Genomic DNA, 13,468 nt, shown 5'->3' with positions numbered 1-13,468 from the left:
AAATGGAAGAACTGCCCCACAGGTACAATCTCCCAAAGCTATTAAAGGGTAGTAAACTATTGTGATTCAAGAGATTCCTAAAAAGCACCATCAACAAACCACCACTATTGAAATTAACTTCCATATCCAAAAATTAGATTCACAGCTATTTATGTACTTAAAGAACTTCTGCGATCCCTGCCATACCCCAATATGTCATCAATGTAGTGGAACCATACAGCTACTTTTAAAAAGTGTGATAAACTTGCAAACCTGCTGTTCCTCAAACTGAGATACATATAAACAAGCAATATCAGGGACCATCACTGTCCCCATGTATTGAAAGAACTCTTCCATAAATAAAAAATAATACTTAGTTAAGGTTTCTGATGCAAGTGCTACCAAAGAAGTAGGAACTCAGAAATCTTTCCTCTGCTCTGCTCTAAAGTAGAGCTAATAACCACAATCGCAGCCACTCAGAGAATATTCCAAAATAATGATTTGATGTCCAAGGTTTTTAACAACACTGAATCCTTAACCTCAGAAAAAGAATTTAGAAATTCAATAAAAATGAGAGGAATCTCTAATGTAAGAATGTGCTTGGATAACACAGTTTGTTGTTTGTTTTCTGCAACCAACACCGATAACAGCTCAAGAACTGAGCCGATCCCAGAAACTATAGGTCTTCCAGGAAGAGAACTTAATGTTTCAGAGACAAAAGTGAGGATGATAGTCACTAAAGAGCATAATTTAAAAGAATGCATGTCCAGTTACACTCCCTGTGATGACCGAAAAATTCCAACAGACACTTGTTGGGACATCTGTGGGGTGGTATCAAATAATCAAATTGGGAGACCATTGGATATAATAATTAAGAAGACACTAACAAATATCCGGTACTAATGTTTACAGGAGAATAATCTCCATTTGAAATGCACATCAAATTCAATTGCTGAATTGTATTGTGGGATGATGAGTGCAACATTTGAACAGGTTTGGTAATCTTTAGAGGGTCAATATTAAAAATGGAGGATAAAGACTTCCGATGCCAATCCTCAGGTCTTGTGGATTGATTACAGTGGCAAAATCATTAGTCATTAAAAAAACACCCCTCCAAAATTAATAGCAGCATACCTTCAATGCTCATCCTTAATTGTATTCAATTCAAACTGTTTATTTTATACATTTTTCTTCATTTTATATTTTTAAGTTTCTTTAAAAATCGATCAAAGAAATGGGATGCCCAAACAGTGCTCTCTTAAATCTTTGCATTACTGACAGAATAAACAAGACTAATATTCCACGACCGAACGTTTCTCCCAAATGGGTTGCATCAGGGAATAGTCTTCACCGCTAATGTACATTTTTTTTTTTTTTTTTGAGTGTGACTGCGAGCATCTAACCAACTTCCATACAAAATAGGGCAAAACACTCTGCTTTGGAATTTTAATCTCCTCAGGACCGCAAATACATTGGGGGGCGGATTTTCAGAGCCCTGCTCGCGTAAATCCGCCCAAAACCGGGCGGATTTACGCGAGCAGGGCCCTGCGCGCCGGTGAGCCTATTTTACATAGGCTCACCGGCGCGCGCAGAACCACGGACTCGCGTAAGTCCCGGGGTTTTCGGAGTGGGCGTGTCGGGGGCGTGTCGGGGGCGGGGCCGGAGCGCGCAGCGTTGCGGGGGCGTGTCGGCAGCGTTTGGGGGCGGGTACGGGGGCGTGGCTACGGCCCGGGGCGGTCCGGGGGCGTGGCCGCGCCCTCCGTACCCGCCCCCAGGTCGCGGCCCGGCGCGCAGGAGTCCCGCTCGCGCGCGGGGATTTACGCCTCCCTCTGGGAGGCGTAAATCCCCCAACAAAGGTAGGATGGGGGTTTAGACAGGGCCGGGCGGGTGGGTTAGGGAGGGGAAGGTGAGGGGAGGGCAAAGGAAAGTTCCCTTCTAGGCCGCTCCGATTTCGGAGCGGCCTAGGAGGGAACGGGGGTAGGCTGCGCGGCTCGGCGCGCGCAGGCTATACGAAATCGATAGCCTTGCGCGCGCCGATCCAGGATTTTAGCCGATACGCGCGACTACGCGCGTATCTACTAAAATCCAGCGTACTTTTGTTTGCGCCTGGAGCGCAAACAAAAGTAGGCTATTCGCGCTCGTCTGAAAATCTACCCCTAAGTGTACTCCCTCATCTTTTGTGAGCAACGTAACGACCAAAGAGAGCACTGTTTATTTTGTCAGTAACGCAAAGGATTTAAGACAGCACTGTTAGGGCATCCCATTTCTTTGATCGATTTTTTAAAGAATCTTAAAAATATAAAATAAAAAGGAAGACAAATTTAAAATATAAACAGTTTGAATTTAATAAAATTAAGGATGAGCATTGAAGGTATGGTACTATTAATTTTGGAGGGTTTTTATTTTTTTTAAATGACTAATGATTTTGCCACTGTAATCAATCCACAGGGCATGTGCCTGAGGATTGTCATTGGAAGTCTTTTTCCTCCATTTTTAATACTGACACACTTTTAAGATTATCAAAATCTGGCCAAACGTTGCACTCATTTCACAATGCAATTTGGTAAATTTAATTTGATGTGCATTTCAAATGGAGATTATTCTCCTATAAACATTAAGGGGCGGATTTTCAGAGCCCTGCTCGCGTAAATCCGCCCAAAACCGGGCGGATTTACGCGAGCAGGGCCCTGCGCGCCGGGAAGCCTATTTTACATAGGCCTCCCGGCGCGCGCAGAGCCCCGGGACTCACGTAAGTCCCGGGGTTCTCGGAGGGGGGCGTGTCGGGGGCGTGTCGGGGGCGGGCCCGGTCGTCGCAGCGTTCCGGGGGCGTGTCGGCAGCGTTTTGGGGGCAGGTACGGGGGCGTGGCTACGGCCCGGGGGCGTGGCCGCGCCCTCCGTACCCGCCCCCAGGTCGCGGCCCGGCGCGCAGCAGGCCCGCTGGCGCGCGGGGATTTACGTCTCCCTCCGGGAGGCGTAAATCCCCCGACAAAGGTAAGGGGGGGGTGTAGACAGGGCCGGGTGGGTGGGTTAGGTAGGGGAAGGGAGGGTAAGGTGAGGGGAGGGCAAAGGAAAGTTCCCTCCGAGGCCGCTCCGATTTCGGAGCGGCCTTGGAGGGAACGGGGGGAGGCAGCGCGGCTCGGCGCGCGCAGGCTATACAAAATCGATAGCCTTGCGCGCGCCGATCCAGGATTTTAGTGGATACGCGCGGCTCCGCGCGTATCTACTAAAATCCAGCGTACTTTTGCTTGAGTCTGATGCGCAAGCAAAAGTAGGCTGATCGCGCTTCTTTTAAAATCTACCCCTAATATTGGAAATCTGTGGGGTGGTACATTTGTAGTTGCATTTTTATACTAGATTTCCATTTTTTTTTCATTATTTTTTTGTATTAGTGTTTATATTTTGTGATACTGTTGCATTATTTGAATCAACAAGAAGAGGCAAAAAGAAGAGAATTACATTTGATTCAGAGGAATCATCAGGAAGTGCTAAAGCCAATGCTCCTCCCAGTTTGTCTCTCTTCACTTTTGTAGATCCTGAGATGGTAACAAGGAAAACAAGGGGCAGTGAAAAATATGAGGAGCAAAATTTTTAACTTCAATGCAAACTCGCTCTTCAGTACAAACACAGAGACACTTGAACTAGAGATTATTAATTTATCTTTCAAAGAGTTGAATCCTTCAGAAATATCTCTTCTAAATAAAAGGTTTATCATTTATTCCGAATGTAAGATATAATTTCTTTCAATTCAGAGTGGATCTCCATAGATGTTAGATCTTTATCACTTAAGCTGGTTTTTTCATTGCATCCAAGGGAAATAACATCCATGCAGGGCCAGTGCATCCCAATAGGTGAACTAGGTGGGCGCCTGGAGCACCAGCGAGCAGCCATGTGGGGCTGCGAGTGGAGCCCATCTCACTCAACGGTTGAGGTGAGTAGAGACTCTGTAGGCCACAAGCAGCACCCATCCTGTTCACGGCTGAGAGAAGCAGAATCTCGGCAGGCACGACGCCTCTGTACATGTGCGTGTGTGAGTGAGAGGGAGCCTGTGTAAGGGTGCGTGTGTGAATGAGAGAAGGAACCTAAGTGTGGGTAAGAGAGGGGGGCCTGTCTGAGTGAATGAGGTTGGGGCCTGAGCTGGAGCCTGGACCGGGGGGGGGGGGGGGGGGAGAGAGGGCAGGTGCAAGGCAGAAGGTTCACCTAGAGCACCTGATACCCTTCCACCGGCCCTGCTGTTTTTTCAAAAGCAATTCACATGGGTTCCTCAATGTCTTTTGGACCCTCTTCTAGTTATGTTTCAGGAATTGGTTCTTAAAGATCTTTCTGTTTTAGAAACTAAAGAGTTTATCACTTGAATGTTAAACATGAAAGGAGGTCTTTACATGAATTAGCAAATGGTCAAGCTATAGCCATTAAACCATTGGACAAGGGGGGAGCTATCATTCTGCAACACTGTGGTGACTATGTTAATGAGATACAATGTTAACTGACTGTAAAGTTTATAAACCATTACTGTAGATCCTACTCATCAGTCACAAATTATGATCAAATATATTACTACTAGATCATTGAATATTGGGTTTCTAACTAATAAGTAATATTCACAAAAAATAAAATCCCTCATCTTAAAATAGCAATGATATATACTTTACCTAAAAAAGAACAGTTAATCTCTTGACTGAGTCAACAGATTTACAGGTGAAATCAATCTTTTTTGGCATGAATATAAAAAGATATGCTGTCACCTCTGCTAAAAAAAAAACCCAACACACTTGGAGGTTTCCATTCGGTAAAATTTAAAGAGCAAAAAATAATCATGCACAGAAGAGGAGTAAATCTCTGCAGGACAGACCCAAAGGGAAGCCTCCCGCTGGAGGAGCTGGAGATAAAACCAGCAATGGAGTTCAAGAAAGCCCGGAGTAAGCAAAGAGGGATCCCTAAATAGCCAAGGGAAAGCCGGAGATTAGCCGGAGGTTATGAAGCTGGGCAGGCTATACTGGCCTGATGGTTCTTATCTGCCATCAAATTCTCTATTTCTATGTTTCCATGATCCAAGGTAAAGATCAAATCTGCAGCCTGTGAAAATAATCTGGCCATTTGCAAAGCTTGGGAATTTTTTCAGAAGGGAGGTGTAAATGCTTTCACACACTGACCAGGCCTGCCAAATTGTGGTTACAGCCTTTCAACCTAAGCAGTTTACAAATGCAACGAAGCAGATAATGGGACACATGACAATGAATGCATGAATCTGTTTTCAAGGACATGCCTGAAAAGCAGATCCACCACGAGTTGCTTATGTACGAAAAGCTAGTGTTTACTTCTTCAGTGCGCCTCCTTGAGCCCTGGGGTTACTCTCTGGGTATAGACTTCAATAAGAATTAGTTGCTTGTATTGGCAACCAAAACCTCAAAGACTCAAGAAATCAGCTGAAGCGCACCTCATACATGCACAAAAGCAAGCATGAGCTCACCTGAATCACCTGTAGGTACAGAATTCAAATTCTACTTGTCTTTATCAAGTGAACAAAATTGTTCTAAAAAAGATACACCTTGGGGTACATTTTCAAAAACAGCGCACGTGCGAACAAAAGTACGCTGGGGTCAGCACGCACAAGGGGGTGCACATTTGTGGAACCTGCGCGCGCCAAGCCCAGCACGCGCTGCCTGTTCCCTCCGCCTCCCCTCACCTTCCCCTCCCTTTCCCTACCTAACCCACCCCCCCCCGGCCCTATCTTTGTTGGCAGATTTACACCTACCCGAGGCAGGTGTAAATCTGTGCGCACCAGCGGGCTGCTGGTGCGCCATCACCCAACCCGGGGGCTGGTCCGGAGGCCTCGGCCATGCCCTGGGCCGGCACCATGCCCCTGGACCCACCCCAAAAAGCCCCCTGACCCCCGGACATGCCCCCGGACACACCCCCTCCCGCCCCTTTTTACAAAGCCCCGGGACTTACGCGCGTCCCGGGGCTATGCGCGCAAGTAAATCCAGCCCCTTGTGTAGCAATGCCATGGACCCTTGAGATTTTGATACCTTACTTGTTGGCAACACAGTCTACTTTTGTGCTGCACCTGATCACAGCTTTCTAGTTTAATGACTACAATTATGGATAAAGAACTGCTGTGTTCTTTTAAGGAAAGCAAAGCATCTGGAGAAAGAAACTGCTTATACAAATAGTTCGACTTGGTTAAGAGAATCTATATTTGGGACAGCTACTATCCCCAATAGCAGCACAGTTTTATTTCTGGATCCATTTCGTTGTATTTTTTCTAAATCAGGTTCATGCTTTAAAATAAAATTTGGCATGTGCCTGGTTACAGAAACAGCTCTCATTAGTCAGCACTTAACAGTTAACTTGCATCATTAAATGCCCACCACCTATCTAGTCAAGCTGCAAATTGTCCGCGGCTGATTTAGGCATGGGCTGTCATACTCCAGTCCTTGAGGATCATAAGCAAGTTTGCTTTTCAGGACAATGCAATATGGAAATTAACCATAAACCAGAGCCACTGTATGCTAATACATCTAGAGATTTAGTCCTGCCTTTGAAGAATCAGTGTTTGGCACCCTTGCAAACTTAGATTTTAATGTTACTTTCTGAGCAATTTTTAATTCTTGATTTTCCAACTGGAATCTCTTAGTGTGTAAAAGTAGTTTGCTAGTGCAGGGCTTCCCAAACCTGTCCTGCGGACCAGAGATAAATTTACATATCATGGAGACTCAGTCTATGCAAATTTATCTCATGCATATTCATTGTGGATATCCTGACAACCTGACTGGCTGTGAAGTCTCCAGGACAGGTTTGGGAAGCCCTATATGCTAGCGGCTGGTCCTCTGAACTCAAATAATTTCTTATCCACAAAGACGTCTCATCACTTTCTGACAGATTCTTACATGTATTTCAAACCTCAGGCTCTTAGATAAAGCGCAGGCCTTCAATATAAGCACTGTTACAAGTTCCATCAGCTCTACAATTCCTGACTTAAATTACTGCCAGAAAAGGAATGCCTTATAATTAACATTTAAGACACTGGTTAAACATTTCCATTGATTAGGATAACATTCATTTAGCTACACTTTGCCCTTTAGGAGCACGTAGTAGATAGACACTTACCCACAATTCCTAGTGCAATATAGCCAAGGATGACCACAATGAAGATTATACAGCACAAGACATCTGTACAATGCCTGTAGAGAGAAAGAAGCATTTTTTAAAAAAAAAGGGAAAAGCTCTATATTTCTTGAAAGTTTACTTATGTAACAAGTCTCCCATATGACTGTTCAGCTACTTTGAAAACAAGTTATGCAAGTTGAGGGACTGAATAGTATGGATAACTCCTTTGGGGGAAAACTGCCAGCTAGACAAAGACTCTTCCTTGACTTCCATTGGCATGAACGGTCTCAGTTGTCAAGGACACAGAAATCAACCCAAAGATTACAAAATTTGACCGATAAAACCATCAACTCCTGACTTTTAGGATAAGCGGTAATGGCATCAGAAATAGAAATGAACAGTTTAAGACCGGTTTCCATGACAACCCTTAAAAAAGCAGATTTACGCACAATGATTTGACAGCTAAGCCAAATTCCACCAGTGGGTGTGCAAACAGCACAGTAGTGCAAAGTTAATCATTTATGAATTTAAAAAAAAATTACAGGAAACACAAGATGTTTCATTTTTGATTCTGTTTCTCCCTCTGCCTCAGCAAAACCGCAGGACCATAAAAAACACATTGGAAATAAAATAATCTTTTCTTTTGCATATTTTTGGAATAATTTGGAAACTAATGCGTGGAAAGCAGTCTGCTAGCTTTCTTTTTGTTCATGTCAGGTCATTTCATGACATGCAGCCTGTAACCTCTAAAATTCTGATAAAATACAAACTACCACTCAAAATAGAGACGGTAACTTTCAAACCGGCACACAAGCGCACTTTGCCACGTGTGCGGTGGTGCACGCCCAGGTCTGCAGCCATTTTATAACTTGCATGCTCGTTATAAACAGCCTAGCCACGTGCACGTGTGCTCAATTTTAAGTAGGCACGCGAATCCCAATTCCACCACATAAGTCAGGGTGTTTTATAACGGACGCACATCCACGCCATTGCCAGTTTGTCCAGTAAGAGCTAAGTCCTCCAAACCCCCTTGGTTTGGCAGCCTGCACGTCCCCCAGGTACCTCAGATCCTTTAAACCTGGAAAAAATGGCTAACTTCATTTAATTTTTTTGTTACACTTCCTCCATAGCAAAACTAAAGTTATGTGCCAGTGGACCTGGGCACATGCCGGGGCCTACAAGTATCTACGCCCCGAAACGCCCATGCCCCTTTTTGAAATCAAGTGAGATGTGCGCACAGTGGGAGATCGCAAGCATCTAGGCGGCTTTTAAAATTCGGTGGGCACACACAAGACTGACCTGTGCATGCATCTCTCGATTTTGGCACGTGCCGGGCTTTTAAAATTCACCTTAAAAGCATTTTAACCCAGGCTTATATTTCTAAAATTGATAAAGATCATCATGCACCAGGGACAATACGCTTGCAGTAAACACAGCTATTAAAAACATCCCGCTTTACAATCTTTGGTCTTACAAAGTATTATCCATGTTGTTGAAATGCACTATAATCCATTTTTTTTAGTGCAAGAAATGTGTATTACTCCCTAACACTGCAATCCAAATATTAAAAAAAAAAAAAAGAACTTTCATATTAAACTAAAATACTCATCCTGAAAAAATTCTAACAAATTGTTTTTACATAAGTAGTAATGATGTAATACAGCACGTGATCTTCCCCAGAGAATTTTATTGTGGCTTGAACTGATTGGTGCAATGCAACATCCTTTGGAGAGCATGAAAGAGAGTTTTTGCCACTGTGTAGAATAGATTTTATTTATTTAAAAACTTTTCTATACCGTCGTTAAGTTAGATAACCATCACAATAACCATCCCAATCAAATTCAGAATCGCTTACAAAGTAATAACAATCATTCACAAAGCCATTTACAACATCATCCCACTTCGACCTCGCATACACTCCAGACCGGTGAGATCAGCGTACAGAGAGACTCTCCATGCCCCTCCCATTAAAACCTCATTAAGGAAGAGAGCTCTCTCCACGTCCGGCCCATCTCAATGGAACTCGCTCCCTCCAGATCTCCGTCTCGAACGATGCCCGATTACCTTTAAAAAGAGACTCAAGACCTGGTTGTTCAACCAAGCCTTCCCTTAATTCATATGAATAGATGAATCTATTACGCTGCTCGCAAGTAGTCTATCATCTCTAGCTAGCTGTTCATTGTGTAAACGATCTAAGAATTTCTCCTCCTTAGTATCTTGTCCCATTGTCATTTTCTTAGTCGCCTGACTATTCCCCTAAGTTAGTATCCGGCTCGCCGGTTAAAGTTCTGCTCTTTATCTCTCTGTTAAACCTCAATGAGCCTTGGAATCAAATCATTTTTTAAATGAATTGTTACCGCACTATGATGGCACGCTAATGAAAATGTGAGTGGTATAGATTACAAATTAATCATGTGCCATCATAGTGCGGTAACAATTCATTTAAAAAATGATTTGATTCCAAGGCTCATGCTATGGAGGCGCCCAGTCACAGAGGTTTACTCGAAATGTGAAGCTAGGTCAGGACCATATCCTTATGTACAAACAACGTGTTACGATCTTTTCAAGATGCATGATTTAGTTTAGCATGAATTTTGTCTTTTTTTTTTTTTAATGAAATTGGATTGCATGGTTGAGGAGTAATAAATATTTGTTGCACTTGATAAAAATGGCTTCCCAGAGCATTTCAAACAACATGGATAAAACTTTAGAAGACCAATGATTATAAAGTAGGATGTTCTTAATAGCAGTGCTCATTCCCTTGTGTGATGGCCTTTATCTATTTTAGAACTATGAGCCTGGGTAAAATACTTTATATTTTTGAGTGGTAGTTTGCTAGTATTTATTCAATATTTCTATTGGTTTATTTGGAGAAGTTACTCTAAGGATCCAAAACAGAAAATTCCAGATAGGAATTTAGAAACACAGTTAATGCCACATTATTTTATTTTATTTATTTTATTTAGCACTTTTATATACTGATATTCATGTAACAAGTTACAAATCACTTCGGTTTACATTATAACTATAACCATCGCATAAGAACGCATTACATTAAGCAAGGATGAACTAACTTGGATCCATGGAACTGGGTTTAACAGAGAGCTAAAGAGCAGAACTTTAACCGGCGAGCCGGATACTAACTTAGGGGAATAGTCAGGCGACTAAGAAAATGACAATGGGACAAGATACTAAGGAGGAGAAATTCTTAGATCGTTTACACAATGAACAGCTAGCTAGAGATGATAGACTACTTGCGAGCAGCATAATAGATTCATCTATTCATATGAATTAAGGGAAGGCTTGGTTGAACAACCAGGTCTTGAGTCTCTTTTTAAAGGTAATCGGGCATCGTTCGAGACGGAGATCTGGAGGGAGCGAGTTCCATTGAGATGGGCCGGACGTGGAGAGAGCTCTCTTCCTTAATGAGGTTTTAATGGGAGGGGCATGGAGAGTCTCTCTGTACGCTGATCTCACCGGTCTGGAGTGTATGCGAGGTCGAAGTGGGATGACGTTGTAAATGGCTTTGTGAATGATTGTTATTACTTTGTAAGCGATTCTGAATTTGATTGGGAGCCAGTGTAGGTTCCGCAGTATGGGTGTTATATGGTCTCTTTTGTTGGTCTTGGTGAGAATTCTTGCTGAGGCGTTTTGTAGCATCTGTAAGGATTTGATGTTATTAGAAGGGAGGCCGAGCAAAAGTGAGTTGCAATAATCAATTTTTGAAAAGATGATTGCTTGGAGGACTTTCATCAGCGCAAACTTGTGTTCAAGTGCCAGGCCACTATGTTTTACCGTCAAGTGGTAAACGTGCGATTTCACTGACCGGAGACAGCAATAAAATACGCATCTAAAAATATACAGATTTCCATTCATATAAGTGGTATAAAACTTTTTGCGAAGTTTTACTCCTTCACAGTTACATTTTGTGCGGTTTTCCATAGGTAACATTTTATGTTAATCAGTGAACAATGAGCGGCTTGATGCAAAATCATGCAAGCAGCTCATTAACTATTAGCATGTATTCTATATGTGAAATTTTCTTCCAAAATGAAATTTGGCCAAAAATAAATAAAACAAACCACCATCTACCTATTTTTTTTGTCCCATGAAATTTCCCCTAGCAAACTTTTCTGCGCTGTTTCTCTACCTGGTTCATCTGCATGTGTAGAAAGCACACAAACTTTGCAATACTGCATGCAAAAATGGCACAGTTTAGTGCATGAGCCTCAATGAGTTTTTTACGAAACAAAGCATCCATGGTATAGCTGAAGAGACTGATGATCACTGCTGTATTTTTCACTGGAAGCTGATCAGAATTCAGTAAGGAGGAGGCACTGCTGCTTTAACAGTATCAAAATTCAAAGCTTCTCAGTAGAAAAGGATATTTTAAGTTGCTGTTAGGTCAGAAAGGAACCGGGTATCTTCCTTTCCAAACGTAATGCAATCCAAGTTTTACTTGGATGTCAGGCAATCATCCAGTTCCTCACACCTCTTAGAGTGCAAAATTGTAACTGGGTAATAGAAATGATCTGTAATTCTGCAGCTTTACAAAATGACACTTCATATAATTGGTGATGCCTTTGGTGAGGGGTTAAAAGGAAACGCACTAGAAAGCTGCAATGCTGTAAACCTAATGCTTAACTTTGTGAAATCTCCCTTGTGAATATAAAGAGAACATTTTTAAGAATATAAAAAAGGTAAATGCACATGAGGACTAATGTTTCATGTGCTCTTCCTATATCCCCACACTATGTATATAGGAAGAAGTTGTGATCATAAGGGATATTCCAATAAAAAGCTTGGTGCCAGAAAACCACACACAGTGTTAAAGGAGAAGACTACAAAAATAGCACAGTATCTATTCGGAGAGAAAATCCCCAAGTACCGAGTGACGCAATGACCAAGAAAATGTGGCACAAACATACCAAAATTCTCCCAGCTGTGATTGGCACCGGCACCCAGATCAACTACGGCTTCCAAGTGCACTGCCTGAGCCTCACCAGCTCCAGAAGAATGCTAGCAGTAAACCGGAGCGATTCCGATTGTGCTGAATACGCTCAGGCTTACAACTGCGGTTCATTTCTGTCATGAGATGTGCAAGACAAACCCATTTGGAGACATTCCGTGCTAAAAGGCACTCATCTGTCCCCTAAAAACCCATGATTCAAGTCTGTAATTCTTTGCTTTAACAGATACTGCTTTTCTGAGAGCTATGTTAATCTCTCTGCAAGCAGGAAAACCAATTGGACTGGTTGCTCTAGACAAACAAAGGCACTGGGGTGTTAAATTTTCTTGCTGCAACAATAAACGTTCCAGGTTCACTGTGCATTAGACTAAAAGTACCTTGATGTAACGGCTCTGCATTGTAACACACACGGCCAGAAAGTTCAAATAAGAAAAGAGTGGATCAGAAAAGCACACAGTTTCTAAAACTTTAATGGCAAAGTGCCACTGCAAAGAACAAAAAAAAAAAAAGGTAGATCAATAAAGACGGTTTATATTTGTCAGACACTGACTGGAGCCTGATCCCTCAGATACATAGGCTGCCTCTTCAGGGACAAAGATTTGTTCCTGGTATATACTCTGGAGGTGACTGTGCCCCAACAGATGCTCCTCTGAGCATAAAACACACATCATCCATGGGAGTATCCAATACACTTGTTTGATGCAATAATAGGAGTGATATGGAGCAGCATTTCTTCTTTTCTTTAGAGGAGAGGGTTAAAATTTGCTCTAAAAGCTAAGAAAAGGTTACAAAGATTTATAGTATTTTTATGCGCAGTTTTCATTCCTTTGTCCATAGATTTTTGGCATGTTGTATATATTGTTGGTGTTTCACACTGTATTTGTCCTTTGCACTAGTACTCTTTTTTTTTTTTTTTAAGAAATTGCAATCAAATGGTGCTTTTCTGATCTACTTTTTGTTTGAGCTGTTTTGTAATATTCCTTCACCAGCACATCAAAGCTTTTCACCCATAGGACTAAAGTGCATGGTCCTTGCTTGAACTTTTAAATCGTAAAGCATTTGCTGACTTCCTGATGGATCCACCCTTCCAGTGCTGCACTAATCATGCTTCTTCTGCTAATTAACTTTGGTACTCTGTCAATGTGGGCCACATTCTTCATATCTACAGCGCATATACAAATATTAACAGAGCCAACCTCTTCACAGGAAGTAGAAACAAAGCTATTGTTGCTTGAGTTAGCATTGATTTTTGTACAAAATTGCTGTCAATAGTATATGTCAGAACAGAAAGGAAATAAACTGAAGTGATTTTAGAGAGATTTTCATAAAAACTGTAACAATACAGACCGAGGAAAAATATCACAAATGTTTCACATGCCATATAGATGAAGACCTTCAGCACATCAGAGATGA

The 13,468-nt window shown here is 42.3% G+C and overlaps 1 protein-coding gene across 1 annotated transcript in view; it reads right to left on the bottom strand.

Moving 5' to 3' along the window:
* SLC44A5 (solute carrier family 44 member 5) overlaps positions 1-13,468 on the bottom strand; it is a 114,933-nt gene that overhangs the window by 65,964 nt on the left and 35,501 nt on the right. The window contains 1 exon segment of the mRNA XM_029617875.1: positions 7,087-7,160. Coding sequence (XP_029473735.1) covers positions 7,087-7,160 — 74 coding nt within the window.

Source organism: Rhinatrema bivittatum, chromosome 10, assembly GCF_901001135.1.
Source record: "Rhinatrema bivittatum chromosome 10, aRhiBiv1.1, whole genome shotgun sequence".
Taxonomy (NCBI): Eukaryota; Metazoa; Chordata; class Amphibia; order Gymnophiona; family Rhinatrematidae; genus Rhinatrema; species Rhinatrema bivittatum.
Note: the sequence above shows the minus strand (reverse complement) of the source record. Positions and strands in the feature narration are given on the sequence as shown.